Here is a 20,460-nt window from a genome sequence, read left to right as displayed (position 1 = left end):
CCATTTTCATTCACTTTCCAGATTAGAGCTGCACTTTAAATATTTAAACATGTTGCTGACTAAGTTAATTAACTTTGTTTGCCCCATTGAACAGCTGAAAAGTGTGTATTTAAACTGCTCTAATATTCAGCACTTAGTATACTATGTACTATATGTAACTGTGACGGGGTGGGACAGCCCCGCACTGGTACAGCAGGGGTTAACCCTTCTTTGCTAGCAGAGGAAGCCACGCCCAGGAAGCTCTGCTGGGCGTGTTCCAACTGGCAGACCGGTATAAAAGCCTGCAGGTCTGCTCAGTTGGGGCTGACCACTGGGGGAGAAGGATGCAGATTGTCAGCTCCTGCTGAAGGAGAACCAGCGTGCCTGGACTGGGGCGTCAGCCGAGCAGAGGCCGTACCGGAGACCCCGGGGACGGAGGGGGATGCCTGCTGGGAGGGACCTACGGGGGAACCGCTCCCACAACGCCGACATCTGGCTAGACAGGGTAGGAAGTGACCCAGGGGATCGTTGAGACTGACAGCCTTAAAGCTGCAGCACCGCTCGGCGTGTTGCGGGTGGATCCCCGCTGAGTGGGGGGGGGGGAAAGCAAGGAGAGCTTGCCACAATCAGGGCCCTGGGTTGGGGCTCGGCGGAGAGGGCGGGCCCGAGTCCCCCTACCCCACCCCTTGAATCCCGCTCCGGAAGGTGGTGTCTATGGACTCCGGCCGCTAGGCTGTGCTACCCTGCTCCGAAGAAGGGGGTTGTTGGACTCTGGCCGCTAGGCCGTAATAAGCCGGTTACCAGTAGCAGACCGAAGAACAAGGGAGTGGTGCGGCGCTTGGCCCCAGCTCGCCCCTGCCACCAGGGGGTGCTGAGGTACCAGACCCGTCACAGTAACTAAGAGAAAAATAAAGTACACAGCAATAATACAGTACAGCAAAAATGTCTGGAGCATCTGTCACCTTTGTTACTAAATTTTTGTTGGATAGAAAAATATAACCAAAATAAAACTTTAAAAAATAGAAGCAGTTGTTGAAACTGCACCTTGGTACTTGTGCCTCTGAAAATACAGAGCAAGGATGGCAATCATATTCACAGTTTTGAAACCAATGGACATAACAGAGTACCCTTGTAAAGTGAACTGCAGGAGTGGGGCTTTTTTATTTTTATGATTCTATCAATTAATTATCCCCACTATAAATTATTATTTGCATGGACTTAATTTTTAAATTATTTTTGTGTTAAATAATACTTTCATACAGGATTTCTGGCATGGTACCAAGATGACTCAGGTAGATTAAAATATTAGTCAAAGGGAGGTAAAAAAAGAGACTTTCAGTTCTGCAAGGAGGTTTTTTTTGTTACTCTAAAGTCTTGAGGACACTTATTTGTACAGATCTCTCAAATTGCCACATCCCTGCCAAACATGACATTTCAAAGCTCCCATGGGCCCCAGTTAAGCCCAAAAAACACACCCTTTCTAGGCTGACCACACAATCAGACTCCAAACTCATCTGGAAAGAACATGTTTCATATACAGGAAATATGTTAAGTATGTGTGTACATGTACTAAAATTTATGAAAGGGGTCACCCTCATATTAGTGCAGCACTAGCTCATAGAAAAATCAAAATGAGAAACGTGCTACCTGTGCATCTCTCTCCAGCGCCCTGCATAAGTAATTTTAAAAACTTAAATAGATCACATTATGATAAAATTAATGTCATCTATGTACAGAGGCAGATCACATTTTTAGAGACATATAAAATGAAGTACTTAAAACAGAGAATTTAAATCTTGAGAAACTGCCACATTAGAGAAGAGGTATACATTCCAGACTGCTCCAGTTCTGACACCAAGTCCCTCTGTGACCTTGGACAAGCCCCTTAACTCCTTTCTCAGCTTCCCACCAGTAGAATAACACCTAAACCACAAAGGAATTGTAAGGATTAATTACATATTAGTAAAACAATGCAAAAATGAAAACCACTATGTAAATTCATAGTCATCATCAAATTATTACAATGTTAAGGTAAATGACATTTTGGGCCCAACAGACCTAACAGTATCCTTTTATTTAATGACACTGATTAATTGAAATAAATACAAAAGTTTGATCTATGACATAACTCACACTGAGAACAATTTATCATACATAAACAATGTGCGTATTACTTTTATCAAAAAGTAGTTTTAGTCTTTGAGAAACATTGTTCCCAAAATTAAGAAGACACAATAAAAAGGTTAGCAAGTTATTATAACTTGATTTAACCAGCCCCACCAGAAATGGATACTAATACTGCTACAAATAGTTCACTTCCCCCTCCCCAAGAATAAGAGGTAAAATAACTATATTCTCCTAAATAATCAAGCATTACCATAGGTAATTCCAATAAATAAGCCTGGAGAAGTTTTTTTTTAATTGTGAAAGAAGGTTAATTAGTATAATTCATTTTGCAATCAGTCTTGAAATATTTGGTTTCAGAGGTTTTGCCTTCAGGACCTCTTGCTACATCCCCAAACGGCGTTGAAATATCTCCTCCATTATGTCATCAGTATATACATAATGCTTATTTTCTTTCTTGGGTACCAAGGTCCATCTCCCAGATTTCCTGTGATAAATTCTACGGTATCTATTATAAAAATAAAAAGGGTGGGGGAATGTTTTATTAGGAGAAAAAATGCTGAATTTAATAAACATCACATACAAGATAATTATAGAAATACATGTTTTCATCCATCAGTATGTATAAATTAAAGGCCTCAGTCCTGCAAACTCTACTCACACACTAACTTCTGTGGGGAAATTTGTGTAGTAAAAGGGCTACAAGATCAGACCCTAAAAGCCTGCAAAAATGTAATTAGTCTCTATCCTTTTGTTTACAATTTAAGTCAATGGAGCTTCACCAATTTACACCGAGGAAAAGACTGACATCAAGTGATACAAGACAGAATATTCACACATACCCATTCCCCCTCTACTCATATTCGTGCTCACACACTCAGCGAGGCCTATGTGTAGTGACTTTTCTGAGACTAACTTCAAGACATTCTGCAGAGTCAAACTTAGTAAAAAGCGACAGAGTCCTGTGGCACCTTATAGACTAACAGACGTACTGGAGCATAAGCTTTCATGGGCGAATACCCACTTCGTCAGATGCACGTAGTAAAGGTTCTCTGTGCTGCAGCTGAGCAATTATTGAATAAAGGAGTGACTGAGGTGGGCAGGGGATCCAAACACAGCATAAAATTGACCGACAAAAATACCATGTGAGGAACGTCGAAAAGCAATTGGTTGCATTTACTACTTCTCTATAGCTTCTTAGGTCGATCCCCCTTCTACTCCCCCCAGCGTAGACCTGGCCTAAGATACGCAACTTCAGCTACACGAATAGCGTAGCTGAGTCGGCATATCTTAGGTCGATTTACATGGCCGTGAGGACGGTGGCAAGTGGACCACTGCCGCTCCCCCGTCAACTCCGCTTCCCCCTCTCGCCGTGGTGGAGTTCCGAAGTTGACGGCAGAGCGATCGGGATTGATCACTACCTGCCGATCCGGCGGATAGTGCAGACGTACCCTAAGTGAGCATCATAGGTTCATACTAGCTATTACAGGCTGAGACTGTGGCTGAACCATGCACTTTTTGAGCATACTTGTCCAAGTGCTGAATCGTTTCTAGCTGTGTGTTCTCTCTCTCTTTCATGCAAATTATGTAGAATCCTGAACTTTGTATTAACATCAGAAAAAAGCAAATTCTCTGCTGGCATAATTCCCCTGAACTCAGCAAGAAATATGTGTAATGCTGTAGGTAATAATACAAGCTCATTTCTTAGAGCAAATGATAATTAACTGCAACTATTAACTAAAAAAAGAAACAACAGATTAGTGAAGTAACAGACTTACATTAACTGATTCTGTTGATTGTGCATGGTTTGCCGGTTCAAATGCATATTGTAATCAATAGCAGCCAAAAAACATCTTGCTCTGTACACTGTATAGGTGTATTCAAATCTTTTGGGAGCATACATATGCACATGCTGCTGAAACTGTTCCAGATCAAATGTGGATCTTTATAAAAATAAATATGATTTGTTTTTCAAAAACATCTTTAGCACATTACTAACATTATCAGGAACACACTCTATATAACTAGCACATAAATATTAATGAAGTGTAGAAAGACTTTTATTAGCAAGTAACTTTTTTCCTCTTAAATTACAATTGTTACATTTAAAATTCACTTAGCTTCAACTGTGTTACATAGTTTAGTTCATTACTAAATGAGAGTGTATATATGCAAAACTACCTTTTTTGGCACACAGTCTACATTCATTTTTAGTAGGAAGGGAAGAGAATAACTTGGAGGAAACAAAGACAGCCTAACATCCACAATTCAAATTAGTTATACCTAAACTGTAGAAAGTATGGGATGTTTCTCAGAAACTTTTTATCCAAAATTATTCTGCACATTTCAGTGTGAGGTTTGCTTCCCTTTTCTAGCCATTCCTTTTCTCTTTCATCCATTTGAGGACCATGTTTGCACCGTCCCTCAGTGATGCCGTTTCCACTAGCCCACTGATGTTCATTGACCACATGATGAACTAAGCCACACCACATTCCCTACAATGTTAAGAAACCATGATGATAAAATGTAATTCACTGCAATAAAAGTGTATTGGAATATCACAATTTGACTCTAAATTACAACTTACAATAAATTTTTCATATGAATTTGCTTCCTTGCAGCAAAACCAGAAATAATTGACAATATCTGAACACCATTGTAAAAGACGGCGACAATCTTTCTGTCTGCTAGCCTGAAAAATAAAGGCATGCATAACTATTAAAAACAAAATGGCGTGCGTGTGTGCGTCCTCTACTTATCTACTGAAATTATATATAGTAAACACTTCTGTAGGCAGAGAGTGTGTCTTCCTGTATTCTGTACAGCACCTCCAAATACTGGCCAATACCATAATATAAACTATCATAATAATAACACAGCAGAGATATTGGAAATATAAGCTTTCCCACATTGCCCAACTGATGTGCCCAATATAGAAAAAAAAACACCTCTAATGATGAGAGATTAGTTCATCTCCAAGCCATTAATTTTTTGCCTGTATCCTGAGACCGCAAAAATGGAGGCCACTTAGGATCAACCATGGTGGGTTTTCTGCTATGGACAATGAGAGGCAGATCCTAAGTTGATGTAAATTGCCATAGCTCCAATGACTTCAGTGGTACTTAAAGTGAATAGAGCTATGACAAGTTACACCAACTGAGGATCTGCCCCATAGAAATTAACTGAGATCATCATAGATATTTCACAGAGCTGACCACATATCCACTAGAGATAACAGGTCAGTAGTAATAGAATGCTAAAGACTCTATATCTTACTGTCAATCCCCGAGATATTAAACCAAATATTGTGTTATGAATGTACTATGATCAATTTTATTATACCATTACAAATAGCTACAAAATATATAGTTATTCTGTACTCAGAGAAATGTTACCTCAATTAATTTATTTCCAAGATTTTTGGCACCACACCATATGTCATATGAATGGATTATACAGGGAAATTTCTTTGCTGTGGATAAAAAAAACCAAACATGATAATTAGATTAATGTTTCATTGCTGTTCAGTTTATTCACAGCCCCTGTGTAAAATTAAACATTTTATTTTTTCCAGATTCATTTATCATAATTTTCCCCAAACGCACATTGGCAGAGCATATAAAACACAACTGATTTAAAGCTCAGTGATCACTACAGCAGTTTAACACACCTGGATCATACACAATGTTAAGCACAGAAGCCTGCTGAACACAAATGTCTGATAGCAGAAGAGTATATAATTTTTTAAAAGTACATTTTATAATGCCAGTTAAAATAAAAGCAAATACAATTTAGTTTTCAGTCCTTTTTGGACAGCAATATGAAAACTTAATTGTAAAAAGATTGTTTACATAATTATACATAACAGCTCCTGCAACTTACAAGCATCAGCACTCTATCAAGATTCAGCACTTCTAGTGATTTTTAGAGGTATCACAGATTTCCACCCGCATTAGACACTGTACCCAAAAAATATAAGATGTCTACTCTGAAAAAAATTGCAATATTAATTTGGGTTCTAACAGCAGTGAAGACATGGCTTTTTAATAGTTTAAGTTCAAGTCTCTAGGGGAGCCTGAGTTTGAATTTAAGATTCTCATCCAAATTAAAAAGCCAAGCTGCTGTGCCTTCACTGCTATTTTAACCTGAGTTAGCTAACAAACATACTTTTGGGGGGGGGGGGCAGCGTAGGCATATTGACAGAAAAAAAAAAGTTAGACCTATTATTCCACTTGGGGATTCTGACAACATCTACAAACCATTTTAATTTTTTTCCCAAGATTTACATCACCAGAACCATTGGATAGATTTTGACTAGGGCTGTCAAGTGATTATAAAAAAATAATGATTAATTACTGTTAAACAATAATAGAATACCATTTATTTAAATATTTTTGGATGTTTTCTACATTTTCAAATATACTGATTTAAATTACAACACAGAATACAAAGTGTACACTGCTCACTTTATTTTTTAATTACAAATATTTGCACTGTAAAAAAGAAATAGTATTTTTCAATTCACCTCATACAAGTACTGTAGTGCAATCTCTTATCATGAAAGTAGAACTTACAGTAGAATTATGTACAAAAAAATCTGCACTCAAAAATAAAAATGTAAAACTTTAGAGCCCACAAGTCCAATTAGTCCTACTTCTTTGTTCAGCCAAATCGCTCAGACAAAGAAGTTTGTTTACATTTGCAGGAGATAATGCTGCCTGCTTCTTGTTTACAATGTCACGTGAAAGTGAGAACAGGCGTTCGCATGGCACTGTTGTAGCCAGTGTCACAAGATATTTACGTACCAGATGCTGTAAAGATTCATATGTTCCTTCATGCTTCACCCACCATTCCAGAATAGATTCTTCCATGCTGATGAAGGGTTCTGCTCATTAACAATCCAAAGCAGGGCGGACTGACGCACATTCATTTTCATCATCTGAGTCAGATGCCACCAACAAAAGGTTGATTTTCTTTTTCAGTGGTTCGGGTTCTGTAGTTTCCGCATTGGAGTGTTGCTCTTTTAAGATTTCTGAAAACATGCTTCACCCCTCTCAGAGTTTGGAAGGCACTTCAGATTCTTATACCTTGGATCAAGTGCTGCAGCTATCTTTAGAAATCTCACATTGTTACCTCCTTTACATTTTGTCAAATCTGCAGTGAAAGTGTTCTTAAATCGAACAGCGTGCGGGGTCGTCATCCAAGACTGACATAACACAAAATATATGGCAGAATGTAGGTAAAACAGAGTAGGAGATACACAATTCTCCCCCAAGGAGTTCAGTCACAAATTTAATTAATGCATTTTTTTTTTTTTAACCGAGCGACATCAGCATGAAAGCATGTCCTCTGGAATAGTGGCCAAAGCATGAAGAGGGCATACAAATGTTTAGCATATCTGGCACATAAATCCCTAGCAATGCCAGCTACAATAGTGCCATGCAAACACCTGTTCTCATTTTCAGGTGACATTGTAAATAAGAAGCGGGCAGCATTAGCTCCCATAAATGTAAACAAACTTGTTTGTCTTATTGAGTGGCTGAACAAGACGTAGGACTGAGTACACTTGTAGGCTCTAAAGTTTTATTGTTTTGTTTTTGAGTGCAGTTATGTAACCAAAAAAATCTACATTTGTAAGTTACACTTTCACAATAGAGATTGCACTATGGTATTTTAGTTAATCGCGTAAGTTAACTGCAATTAATTGACAGCCCTAATTTTGACCCTTATGTATGGCTTGAAATACATTATACTTTAATTATGTAACTAGTCAGATAACACAAAGTAATATAGTAGAAAAGTAATACAGAAGTAAGCCTTAAAAGTACATTGACAACAACAGAGTTTTAAAACTGGTGGAAAAATTTCTGTTAAAAATGTTTTTCAAAAGCAAATTGTATACTTTTGATTAAATTTTTTTCTCACAGAAAATTGCAATTTTTTGGCTGAAAAACAAAATATCTTGATTTAGGAATGCTCCTGCAGTACCTCCTTGGAGATATACTTTGGTTGTCTCATGTCCCCATTCTTTTGTATGGGCCACACTTTCAGCCAGACCACACAATGCACCATGGCCAGAGACTCCTATGTTGCAATACACCCACTTCCTCTCTCCAAGTAGGAAGACCTCAGTACACCATAGGATGATGAAATGGTCTGCCTATGGGTATTTAGAGGAGAATGAGAACTTGAGGAGCCAAAACTACAGCTCTCATGAGACAGCGCAGCAGCAGTTTTAATTTTTGAATTTCTGCCAAAAATAAATACCATAGAAAGCCTCCTCATTTTTCAACCATCTCCAGAAAAAACTTTTTAGAAACTTGAAAGTGAAGTGTCTTTCCTTACTGATTATGTCCTTCCTATCTGGGAAATATTGATTATTCCTACCTTGTATATTTAAGAGACTGACATTAAAATGCTGTTTTTTATTTATTTCCTTGTTTATACACTAGTATCACTGATTAGTTCAGCAGTGCTTTATGAACAGTGTTAAGTACAAATGCTGGAAATCCTTTCCTACAGAAACTGTTTTATGGAAGTCAATGGGACTACTTGTGTGAGTAATAATTACTTATTTGTTAAAAGCAAAATCTGGGCTGCTAGGACCAAACTCTCTCTCCAGATATCTATGGGCAATTCCAACTGACATTACTGGGAGTTGCACTCCCAGTTCTGAGGGAAGAAATTTGACCTCTAGCTAGTAAACTAGTGGAAGCCAATAGTGGACAGCAACATTAGTAACCATTATTTTTGCATTAGTCACACAAAAAATGGAACTGCAGTTTTCATTCTTCAGAGATTGGTATAATGGATTTCTTTTTAAAAATACAAACTGAAAATCCAATGGATATTTTCAAAGAGATGATTTTTCAGGAAAGTCAAATGTTGGGCCTAAATTATCAAGACATACTGTTAGAACTTAGAGTTTTGTAGAGCCTTAGTAAGAAGTTAAGAATGATAATTACTTATCAAAGCAGAGATCTGAGTGTGTGAATCAGTAACCACTTCTTTGACTATTAGTTGTTCATCCAACAATTTTTGTAATCCTCTTCTAAAGGCTTCCTTCTCCATAAATGGGGAGTTCAGTTGCGTTTTGCGTTTATCCACTATTTCAATAGCTAAAATTTGTTTAGTTTCTAAATCCATGAATGAGTATACACAATACTGTGCAGAGTGGCCAGGGCCATCCATGCGTCCATCTCCTGCACATTAAGAATTAAATAGAAAAGTTTTATTCTGAGAGAAATAAAATCGAGGTTACCTATTTTAATAAATGTAGTAAGAATATTTTTTAAAAAATTAAGGAACAAATTTGGATGAGGTATCCAAAAAACAATTAAGTTTTGAAATGCTTTATTTACCCATAAGGACTACTTCCTTCCCATGTAGTTCCTCTAAAATGTGTTGCTTCATTCGACACCAGAAGGATTCTATAGTTGGGACAATAAAGTGACGTTGCATTCTGAAGAATGTACTTGCACTTATGAATGTCAACTTCATAAAGTTTGCCATTTGTGAAATTTTTCCAAAATTGTTTCCTGACAGTATGATTGCAGCAGATAAAGCAAGGTCTCCTGCATGGGTCTGTCCTTTTACCAAGGGTTGAGAAGACCATTCAAATGCTATATGTCCTGCACTACATTTCTAGACGTGTTGAAAATTAAGCAAAAGAATAAAACAAAAAGAAATAAGTGAGGCCATGTACTTATTGTTTGCATTATAACATGCCATAAGACTAAAAATTAGATCTAGAAATATACGGATAGTTTTAAGGGGCACTTTTAATTAAAAAAAAACAACACACTGATAACCAACTATCTTACATATATTACTATCAACTCCTTAAAAATGAAATAACTTTAGAAATCCAATGAACTCATTACAATTTGTTTTTTATTTACAGTTTACATGTGTCTCAACCGGAACAATGAAAAAAAAAATCAATGAATTCATTTAGCTTCTTCTAAACAGTCACCTTCACTTTTCCAGTTCTTAGTGTTGCAACGCCAAGTTTTCAAAGAGACTGCAGGAATAATATTTGCTTATTTCATTTTTTTTATTCTGGAAATATTTTTTTATCGATCTTCAGTTTTTTGAAAGCTTGACTTTACAATATATACATTTTGGACCCTATTTAAATATGTCCACTCAATGACAGGATATTATATATGATAAAATAAGACACAGAAAATCTCACATCAGAAAACATAGGGACTTATCCTGCATATCTTTACTCACGTAAGTAGTCCTTACTCATCTGAGTAATCCCATTGGGCTCAATATGATTACTTGAGCAAGTGAGAACTATTGACCAAATTAGGATATGCAGAAACAGGTCCGAGGATATTAAAAATAAACACTGAGGTCTCACTCCTGCAATTAGACCCACGTGGGCTGACCTTTGTGGAAGTAATTAATTTCAAAGGGATACTGTGCAGAAGGCACGGGGTTTCATTTAAGTCAGTGAAACTCCACAGGACTCTGCACATGTTGATCTGATTGCAGGATCAGGACCATGGAAAATTAAACTACTATTAACACGTTGAGAATTAGTTAGCAAGAGAGAGACACATTTACAAGGTATATTACTCACCCATATCAAATGCACACAGGAGGAAACAGGCTGTACAGAAATATCAACTTCACCAGCACAATACATACACTTTGGTATAACAATTTTTTTGGCTAGTTGAAGAAGGGATCGTTCATAAACAATGTGAATTTTTTCATGAGAAATATCCTGGGTGTCATCCAAAGTCATATCATGAGTTGTCTCCTCAAAGGTTTCTATAAAGTCACCTTGTGACCCATCATCACATTCATCTGTAATACCCAATATATCCTCTGCTATAGACACATTTTTCAAGTGTTTAACTGAAGAAAAACTAAACAAATGCAGACAATTACAATGCATTATAAATATAACACATGAATTAAGACAGTTATTTAGACCCTGAAAAAAAATGGGTTCAGGTGTTGCTGTTTTTTAAAAAAGGTAAACGTAGAAGGAAAAAAAAAAGATTTTCGAAAGCCTAATATGAATTAGTTTTTTAAATTTAAATAAGAACAGATTAAAACACTACACTGCAGAGCTTCAGTGCATAAGAATTAGAAAGTGAACATTACTATGAATCAGACCAGTCTAAGTCACTAACAAGCTGTGTAACATTGCTTAATTGTAAAACAACTTGGATGGATGGTAAATAGTATATACGACCTTTTTTATTTAGTACTTCCAGTTTTAGTACACTGTGATACCAAATATAACAACAATATAGTATCTTAAAATACACTTACCTTTTAGAAAGGTCATATTCATTATCAATAGTACACTCTTCCCCTGAACTTTCTGTAGATTCATCCTCTAAATTTTCACATAGCAATCTGTTAAATAAATTTAGCCAAAAGAAGCAACATTTTAAAATAAGAGATTCTTCACTCTGTAGCAAACCATGGATATACCATATAATCAAGATGCAAGTTTCTCAGCTACTTACATCATCTCATTATATAAAATAATAAAGCAAACCATCCAAAAAAACCCACCATGCCTTCAGATGTGAAGCATTGGACCTCTGCAATGCAAATTGTACAACACTGAACTTTTAGTATAGACACTTTCCATAGTGAATTCACACATGATTTTAAAGTTTTGGCCAAAAGAACTGTACGCAATAAGTTAATGCACAAAAGAAGTCCCGTTCATAAATACTTTGAAGGACAGGAGGGTCAATCACTGAAAAGTGAGTAAATTATAATCCATTAATTGGACAACAGAACTATTTATTCTGATCTCTTTTGCACTGAATGTAAATGTGCTTTAAATTTCATTGTCTTATTTGAAAATTAAAATTAGCATATAGAATATTTATGGACTTCCATACACTTAACTCAAATTTGTAAAATATTATGTAAAATTCCTAATATAATCATAGAAATGTAGGTCTGGAAGGCACCATAAGAGGTCATCTTGTCCATCCCCCTGGGCTAAGGCAAGACTAATATCACATTATCCAGAATTACATGAGTCCTAGAAGGCAAAGTCCTTTTCTTCTTCTCATGCAGAATGTCCTACTGAGTTGAGGCCTGACTGCAAAGGATAGAGCAACCTCCACTTTCTTGGAAGACACAGCAGAATGGACTAATTATCTAAGATCAAGGATGGAATTCCAGGCAGGCCTGCTGGCCTTCTGTGGCATTTTGCTAGGGAGGTGATGGAGAAGGGAGCGATTCGGAGAGATTAGAGATGTGGGAGAGAAGAAAAAGGACTCTAATGTTCAGTACTTATGTAATTATTTGTATCTTCACAGTGCTGTATAAATCTTTATCCATAGGCTGCATTAGTACAAATTAAGGACTCAGACCTGCAAGGTGCTGAGCTCCCTTAACTTACAAGGAAATTGACAGGACTCATCCTACAGCTTAGTTTGCTCAATGTCTTGCAGGACTAAGATCCTAATTCCAACCACTCACACATACATCAACCTAGCTTTGGCCCACAATAGAGCAGTCCCACGAGGAGAGTGGCACCATGGCCTAGAGCAGGGGTTCACAAACTCCGTTCAGGGCTTGTTCAGGGTAAGCCCCTGGTGGGCCACCGCTTCCTGCAGCTCCCATTGGCCAGGAACAGCGAACTGCAGCCAGTGGGAGCTGCGAGCGGCCGTACCTGCGGACACTCAGGGTAAACAAAGGGTCTCGCAGCCCGCCAGGGGCTTACCCTGAACAAGCCCCGAACCAATTTTGGGAACCCCTGGCCTAGAGGAATAATCACATGAATGGGAGTTATTTCACTGACAACTGTTTTTTATTTTTACACAATTTCATGGAAAAAACAGAAAAAAATAAAAAAAGATTTTAAGTCACCTTTCAGTGCCTGCTATTAGAGAGATCTCTGGCACATCCTTTTCTGCATTTAATGTTGAGTTTCCATCCGCTTCCTGTATTTTCACTTCTGATTCCTTGCACACATCTCGGTTTTCATAATTGTCATATCTATATTACAAAATAAGATGAAAGTATCAAAAGTAAACCAATCAGAATAAAATTCACATTTCTGTTTAGATAATGATATTTAATATATAGGACATTTGAATTACTTACAAGTCCAGCAAAAACTTGGCAACTTCAGCATGTGAGAAGACATTAAGCGTTTCCCTAAGTGACATCCATCGTCCTATTTGTTCTCTTATACATATCCTCGATTGAGCCCTTTTTCTCTCTAGACTCTTTCTCCTCCTCTTTTTTTCTAATGGGGAATATATGGTGGGTCTACCAGGTCGCCTTGGTGGTGGTGATGGTGAGGATGAAGAGGATGATGATGACGACATTGCAAGCTTTCAAATGATAGAGGACTAAAGTTTAATTTAATAATAACATTCAATTTTAGTCATTACAGGCTATATAATAGTAGCAAGTTATAATTTTTGGAAAATGACAACAAAATACAATAGATTTGTGGTGTAGAGTTAAGGTTAAAATCTTCATTTATAGCCAAGTTTTACCCTCAGATAAGTGAGCATAACTCCCTTTGAAGTCCATGGGAGATATACATGTATATTGGAGGGCACAGTTTAGCCCTTATGTTTTAGGTACACCTCTACCCCAATATAACGCTGTCCTCGGGAGCCAAAAAATCTTACTGTGTTATAGGTGAAACTGTGTTATATCGAACTTGCTTTGATCCGCTGGAGCACGCAGCCCTGTCCCCCCAGGAGCTCTGCTTTACCGCATTATATCCAAATTCATATTATATCGGATCGCGTTATAACCAAGTAGAGGTGTATTAGATTGGCTATTAGAATAACAAATGTATAACTTGCTAGTTTTACATATAAATGAGCAAGTGCACATTAACATGACTGTTGCTCGTTTGTATGTCAAACTAAAGAACTGAAGGGAAGGGAACAAACAGTTAATTATTTTAAAACAACAGTAACCAAAGATTTGAATGTAAAGCATATTAACCTGTGTTAAAAGTTCTTATGTGCACATTATACCAAACGCCTCTGTCCTGTAAATACTTATGCACTTGTTTAACTTTAACTTGAAGTCAATGGGATTATTCACACATGCTTAACTTTAAGCAAGTGTTTGCAGGATCAGGCTAGTGTCTGTGTGTATGCATGACCTGTATGGGTTACTGACTTGAGTGAGCAACTGGACTGGCCATTCAACACCAGCAGAAAAGGAAGTGATCTCAACTCCAAGTGGACAATGCAGTCAACATTGTATATCAAGTGTGAAACTGATTCAAGTGCTACCATGCCAGGGCCCAAATGTTCTCTCTCAGGATCTGGATAACTCTAAATACAAATAGTTACTTGTATCCTGCAGCAGAAGGATGGCCTGGACTGTAACACAGCTCAAGGCAACAAGAGGATAAATAACCAGGAGATGAAAATGAACCATATTAAAAGGCAAATGTTATGCCTTTTATATTAATATTCTCAAATTCAGACAATGACAACAGTTAAGCCTAAAATTTTTTTGAGGCAATAAAAAGTAGGCTGAAACATGACATCTGGTATGCCTGTGGCAGTGTAAGTTTGCTTGTTTAATGGGTGGTTTTTGTTTGCCTATGGAAATTGTTTTCACCAATGAAAATCTTGGAGTAAAAAAAGTTTGTCTGTGACTACTTATTAAGAATCCCAGAACTCACACTGTTTGGCTGTTTTGTGATAATATTTTTTACTTATGTAGATCAAACTGTTTTTTCTGATTTGTTTCGATAATGGTTTATATTTTTGAGACATTTTGAAAAATGTAGGGTTTAGGTTTAGGATATGTTTTATTATAATGTTTTAGGTATTCAACATCACTTTACTGCATGCAATTTATAATATTTTTCAACATTGTACTTACAGAGAAGATGGATTGTATGGAAGCTGCATGCAAAGTGACCACAGGTAAAGTAATGCTTAGTATTATTTACACCATACCTTGAACAGGAAAAAAGATAATCATAAAATATTCTTAAAGCACAACATTTTTTAAGAGAACAGATAAAACAGTATCAAAAATCCCACCCCCCCTAATATTTAATGGACAGGGCAAGCAAGAAGAGTGTTTAAATTCTGAGTTTGTCATGTACAGAACAGGTCCAACAGTAATGTTGCCTTCTGGTGATGTGTGCCATAGCAAAATATACTAAGATTCTATCCTATAAAAATTATCAGGTTTTCTCTTTTTTTATAAAACTGCTAGTATTTTCAATATATTTTACTACAGCAACCTATGATTTCCTTCCTCAAGTAAATATCATTGCGATGCCAATATAAGCTGTTGACACAAAAACATGTGATCCGCAATCCAATTATTTCTCTCACTATAGCCCACAGAGAAGTAAACAAAAGGCACTCGTTTGTTTCTATTACATCCCAATAAAATGTTTCATATTTTCCAAGTTAATAGTAATATTGGAAAATAAACTTGATCGTCAAACTTTAAAAAAAAATTGAAAGATTAGAAACATCTATTTGGTACCCTAAATAAGATTTTAAAGTGACAGAATTACCTAGCTCAGGGGTTCTCAAACTTCCTTGCATCACAACTTCCTTCTGACAACAAAAATTACTACATGACCCAAGGGGGGAGGGGACGACACCAAAGCCTGAGCCTGCCTGAGCTGAAAGCCAAAGCCTGATCTTCAGTCCCAGGTGGAGGAGCCTGTAACCTGAGCCTCGCCACTGGGCATCAGCCCGGGGGGTGGGTCTGGGCTTCGGTCCCAGCAAGTACAATGCCAGCCCTGGCGACCCCATTAAAACAGGGTGGTGACCCACTTTTGGGTCCTGATCCACAGTTTGAGAACCACTGAGTAGCTATTTAAAAGAATTCTCAACTAGAAGCATCATCAGGGCCATTTAAAGTCAGCAAAATAGACAGACCAGCCAAGTCCTATTTTGAACTAATTTTAAGGGCATTTTCAGAAGGGTCTCACTTCAGCGATGAAGATGTTTGCCGATATATAGCTATGATTCCCCCCACACCTCCTTTAAACAGCTTGGGAAAGAAAGCCTGCGTGTGAAACAAAAACCAGCGCGCACGAAGCAAGCGTTACAAGAGGCAGGGGGCCTGCTGCAAACGCGTATGCTTGTGCTCATTAACCTTACCCACGCGAGCTACCCCCTGATGTCAATGGGACTACTCCTGTCCGCAAACAGAAGCACACAGATGTTTGCAGAGCAAGGGCTGCAGGCTGCGCCGCGCCCCTCCTCCAGAGGACACACGGGATTTGGTTTTTAATTGTCGGTACAAGCTACAATACGGCCTCATCCTCGCAGGTAGCCGTCTCCTCCGGATCCCCGCGTCAAGCCGCCACATGCCCTTGCCTGTGCAGTTGCGGTGTCAGGCTGGTGCCAGGGCGAGCTCCACCCCAGGCACGCTAGGCACACCCGGGGGAGGCCCGCAGGCTCAGGACGGTTGGCGGAAGAGCCCAGGCGGTTCCGCGGCTCTTTTAAAGCCCCGTTGCTCTGATCCCGGCCGTTGGAGCGCGGGGGGGGGGGGGGTAGCCTGGCTGAGCGCGGCGAGCCTGCCTGCCTGTCCCGCCGCCCGGCCGGGGTGGCCGCCGTTGCCAGGGAGCGGTTCGTTCCTCCTCGCTGGGCCGCCGACCCGGAAGCGCTTTAGCCCAGCCTCGCTCGGTGGCGGGGGCCGAAGATGGCCGAGTCCCCGGAGGAGGTGGCGGTGCTGGTGCAGCGGGTGGTGAAGGACCTTAACAACGCCTTCAAGCGGAACCCCCACATGTGAGTGCGGCTTGGGGACTCGCCGGGCTGCGGGGGAGAGGGGCGGCTGCCGGGCTCCAGCTTCCCCGGGGCAGCCCCCCAGGGGTAAGTGGAGACGCCGGCGCCGACTAAGTCTCCGTTTGTCCCGTGCGGGGCAGGGGCAGCAGTACCCTCAACTCTGGGGCCGCTGCTGCCCCGGCCGGGGACAGCGCCCGGCCTCAGCAAAGTGGGGGTGAGCCGCCCCTCTCGCCAGCCCCTCGCCCCGGCGTTGGACGAGCACCCCTGGCTGGGACAACCAGCCGGTGAGTCTTGCCCTGGTCCAGCATCTTCTCTGCGAGGGGCTCTGAGCGCTTCCCAGACACCGCTGCTGACGCCTCTCCCCACCCCCGCCAGGGAGGTGATCCCAGCATGGCAGCTGGGGAAAGTGGGCTCCAGAGGGGTAAGGACCCTACTCCAGGAGTCCCCTTCTCACCTGTCTCGCCCAAGGTCGCACAGATGAAGTCAGCTGTGGGTGGCCTCTGGATCTGTTGACTCCCCGAGGCGCCGGCCATAATTAGGTTAACGTCTTTCGCAGTCATGTAAACTTGGCTTATTGCATCAGTTTCGACATACCTGAGGTCGGTAAGGTTAAAGGGACACCGTCCGGTTATTATTCTGATGGCTTTCCTAACCTCAGTTATTAAAAACATCTCTGATTACTGAAACAGGACAAATTATAAATATTTAATTTTTGCATCACTATTTATGCTTTTTGATTATTTATTTGCTCATCTTGAATAGTAGAAAGTATTTCTTCTGGGATTGTGTGTGGCTCTTACATACCATGATGATAGGCACAATATAAAAATCATAGATCTTTCCACTGTTGTTTTTTATTCTGTTGGATTGACACAGTCTGTTGTGCAGCACTGGGGTGAAATAGTCCATTATTTGTAAACATAATATGAGAGAATTTATTTGTGTATTAAGTGGGAGGAATCTTCCACTGGATATTTTTTTTTCTAAATGCATGGAAACATTCCCTTTAATGTTAGATAATGTTAAAGAAATCTAAATTTTGAAATGACCGTGCCTCCTTGAGGCCCCAATCCTGTAATGGACTCTACCTGGCTCAGGGGTCCACTCACATAGCGTTTATAGGATTGGGGCTGAAGCTCTGTGTAGCTCAAAAGCCAGTCTCTTTCACCAACAGAAATTGGTCCAGTAAAAGATACTATCTCACTCTCCTTGTTTCTCCAGTGTCCTGGGACCAGCACAGCTACAATAACTCTCCTCTAGGTGACAGAAATCCTTAGGATTACATAAATGTGGTTAGCGGCGTTGGCAGGTAGCTAGGCTTTAAACCATAGCATATGGGTGCTGTCAGAAATAAGCCTTTTTAAAACTAGATTTAGCCATCCACTTTCCCTTTAGGGTTGTGAGGCATAATGCACAGTAAACAGTTAATGTTTGTCTGCAACCTAAAGAAGGGCTCTTGCTTCTTTCACATTCTACGCTGTCAAAACTCCCTTTGATTTCAGTGGTACCAGACTCAAACACTTATCTTGTTAAGATGTGCTGCTGTTGCCGTCTGCCTTCATGGAGAAAAGTAGGTTAGAAGTAAAAGTTTGTGCGCTTTGATACTGACCTAACATAGCACGCTAAAGTGTGATCCCTGCAGGTCATTATTGGTGGGACAGTGTGGGAAAGCTACTGCTGCTGTTATAACTGTTCTATAGATAAAGAAGGGACTTCTGTGCCCAAGATTGTCAAGCTTCTTAAGATGAACATAGGCACCTGCCCCCCAATGCGTACCCTTTCTGCCGTGAGAAGGAGACCCTAGCACGTGCTTACCTCCAGTCTGCCAGGTTGCAGCCCATCTTCTTACTCCTCCAGAACCTTCTGCTGAGAATCTGGCTTCATTTTTCTTCACATTTCTGGGTACTCCATCCGTGGCCTCACCAAGTTTAAAGACCTCATCTTGGCCAGTGCTAAGGTTAAACTAAGTCCCTGGACTAATGGATGGGTGATGCTCAACAGGGTCGGTGATCAGTGATTGTGGAGTCTTCTTTCTTTTCCTACCCTTTTCACACATTCGGGCAGAGTTCCTCTGGACAGTGTTCACCAACTCCTTCACAGAGCAGTGACACTGCCCAGGGTTCTCTGATTCATGACCCCATCTGGTACTCTTCTTTTGAACCTTTGATCCTTACACAGTTGAGTGGATGGGCCCTTCATTCTGGATAGGTCAACACCCACCCTCTCAAGAATTCAGGTAGGCTTCTTGGGCACTAAATTCACTAAGAGACAACAAAAAGTAAAGTTCTAAGCTGAATGTAAAACTGAATTGTTGTCTCTCATATTGGGTTTTTAATTAATTAGGAGGAAAAGGGGTTTTGTTTTTTTTTAAGCAAACTTACTTTTTATTTCTTATGTAATTAAAAATCCAACCTAAGACTCATGTTGATTTGTCTTGCTGAGTCAGCCTAATTTTTTTACTGAAATATAAATGTCTCTGCATATTATGTTCCATTCTTGAGCATCTGTATAACTTGTAAAATGTATTGCAAAATTTCTTTGGCCCCAGACATATGAACACTTAAACTTGTGTATGACATTACTCACAAGTAGTTCCATTGAAGCCAAATGGGGTTGCTCACATCAGCAAAATTATACAAACACTTAAGTGTTTGTAAGACTAGGGCCTTAGTTTTTACAAAGAGGTGTCCTGTCCAGCAATCTTGGTGATGTAGGGCAGTGGTTTTCAAACTGCTGGGTCGCGGAATGTAAGGCACTGGGTCATAGCGGCTCTAGTCAGCGCCACTGAAAGGGCTGTTAAAAGTCCTGTTGGCGGTGCTGCCTGGCTAAGGCAGGCTAGTCCCTACCTGTTCTGACACTGTGCTGTGCCCCAGAAGCGGCCAGCAGCAGGTCTGGCTCCTGGGGGGCATAGAGCTCCACGTGCTGCCCAATCACAGGCTCTGCACTCCCATTGGTCGGTGCCTGCGGGCAAGAGCTGCACGGAGGCGCTTGCATACCTCCACCTAGGAGCCGGACCTGCTGCTGGCCACTTCCGAGGTGCAGCGCGGTCTGCAGTGCCAGGACAGGCAGGAAGCCTGCTTTAGCACCCCCTCTGTGCCACTGACCAGGAGCCACCCAAGGTAACCCCATACCCCAATCCCCTGCCCGAGCCCTGAGCCCCCCCCAAACCTGGAGCCCGTTCATACACCCCTAATCCCTGGCCCCATCCCAGAGCCTGCACCCTAAACCCCTAATCCCTGGCACCCTCCTGTACCCCAACGCCCTACCCTAGCCCTGAGGCCCTCCCACAGCCCGAACCCCTCATCCCCAGCTCCATTTGGTTGCAGGCATCAACAATTTTTCTTCAGTGATTTTCAAACTTTTTTTTCTGGCTACAGTTGATGATGGGTGAAGAGGAATACTTTTTCTGTCCCAGAAAGTTGGGAACTATCCTTGTCCTAATTCTGCTCTCCTGTTTTGGCTTTGTTAATGTGATGTCTAACTGAAGTCTTGACCACTTTTTTTCTAGGCAAAATTCATTTGCAGTATTTGGCTTGTGGTCATGCACTGGACTGGAACTCAGGAAATCTGGGTGCTATTGCTGGCTCTGCCACAGACTCCTTATGTGACCTTGCTCAATTCA

General features: G+C 40.2%; 2 protein-coding genes across 8 annotated transcripts in view; one reads left to right on the top strand and one right to left on the bottom strand.

Annotated features, from left to right (window-relative positions):
* Window positions 1–1,327: 1,327 nt before the first annotated feature.
* LOC120408696 lies at window positions 1,328–17,388 on the bottom strand. Of its 5 annotated transcripts, XM_039545866.1 has the most exons (14): window positions 16,431–16,505; window positions 14,965–15,041; window positions 13,204–13,436; window positions 12,967–13,095; window positions 11,401–11,487; window positions 10,697–10,988; window positions 9,465–9,747; window positions 9,069–9,305; window positions 5,499–5,575; window positions 4,691–4,795; window positions 4,387–4,598; window positions 3,882–4,046; window positions 2,482–2,611; window positions 1,328–1,902 (listed from the first exon to the last, which is right to left on the bottom strand). In XM_039545866.1, the coding sequence occupies exons 3-13, from the start codon at window positions 13,428–13,430 to the stop codon at window positions 2,488–2,490; spliced, it is 1,938 nt and encodes a 645-aa protein (XP_039401800.1). In that variant the 5' UTR covers window positions 13,431–13,436; window positions 14,965–15,041; window positions 16,431–16,505; the 3' UTR covers window positions 1,328–1,902; window positions 2,482–2,487. The 5 variants fall into 5 exon arrangements, with proteins under 5 accessions (XP_039401800.1, XP_039401801.1, XP_039401799.1 ...); XM_039545867.1 differs by lacking the exons at window positions 1,328–1,902; window positions 16,431–16,505 and adding an exon at window positions 17,293–17,388 and having other exon boundaries at window positions 2,366–2,611; XM_039545865.1 differs by lacking the exon at window positions 1,328–1,902 and having other exon boundaries at window positions 2,366–2,611.
* The window catches only part of PTAR1 (protein prenyltransferase alpha subunit repeat containing 1), a 54,939-nt gene continuing 50,724 nt past the window's right edge, over window positions 16,246–20,460 (top strand). The window contains exon 1 of one of the 3 annotated variants that reach the window (XM_039545871.1): window positions 16,246–16,382. Coding sequence is in view for 1 of the 3 variants with exons in the window: in XM_039545870.1 (XP_039401804.1) it covers window positions 16,756–16,841 (86 nt within the window). In the remaining 2 variants the exon portion in view is untranslated. Of the gene's footprint in view, window positions 16,383–16,621; window positions 16,926–20,460 lie in introns of those variants that run through there. The other 2 variants (XM_039545870.1, XM_039545872.1) reach the window with 2 other exon arrangements.

This window comes from Mauremys reevesii, linkage group 6 (assembly GCF_016161935.1).
Source record: "Mauremys reevesii isolate NIE-2019 linkage group 6, ASM1616193v1, whole genome shotgun sequence".
Taxonomy (NCBI): domain Eukaryota; kingdom Metazoa; phylum Chordata; order Testudines; family Geoemydidae; genus Mauremys; species Mauremys reevesii.
This window is presented reverse-complemented; position numbering and strand designations above follow the sequence as displayed.

Coding starts and splice junctions, on each gene's coding strand:
- LOC120408696 (XM_039545867.1), bottom strand. CDS start 13,430: ATGTCGTCATCATCATCCTCTTCATCCTCACCATCACCACCACCAAGG. Junction 5,576..9,068: donor TCAGATCTCTGCTTTGATAA/GTAATTATCATT, acceptor TTTTATCCACAG/CAAAGAAATTTCCCTGTATA. Junction 4,599..4,690: donor ATTCATATGAAAAATTTATT/GTAAGTTGTAAT, acceptor TTAACATTGTAG/GGAATGTGGTGTGGCTTAGT.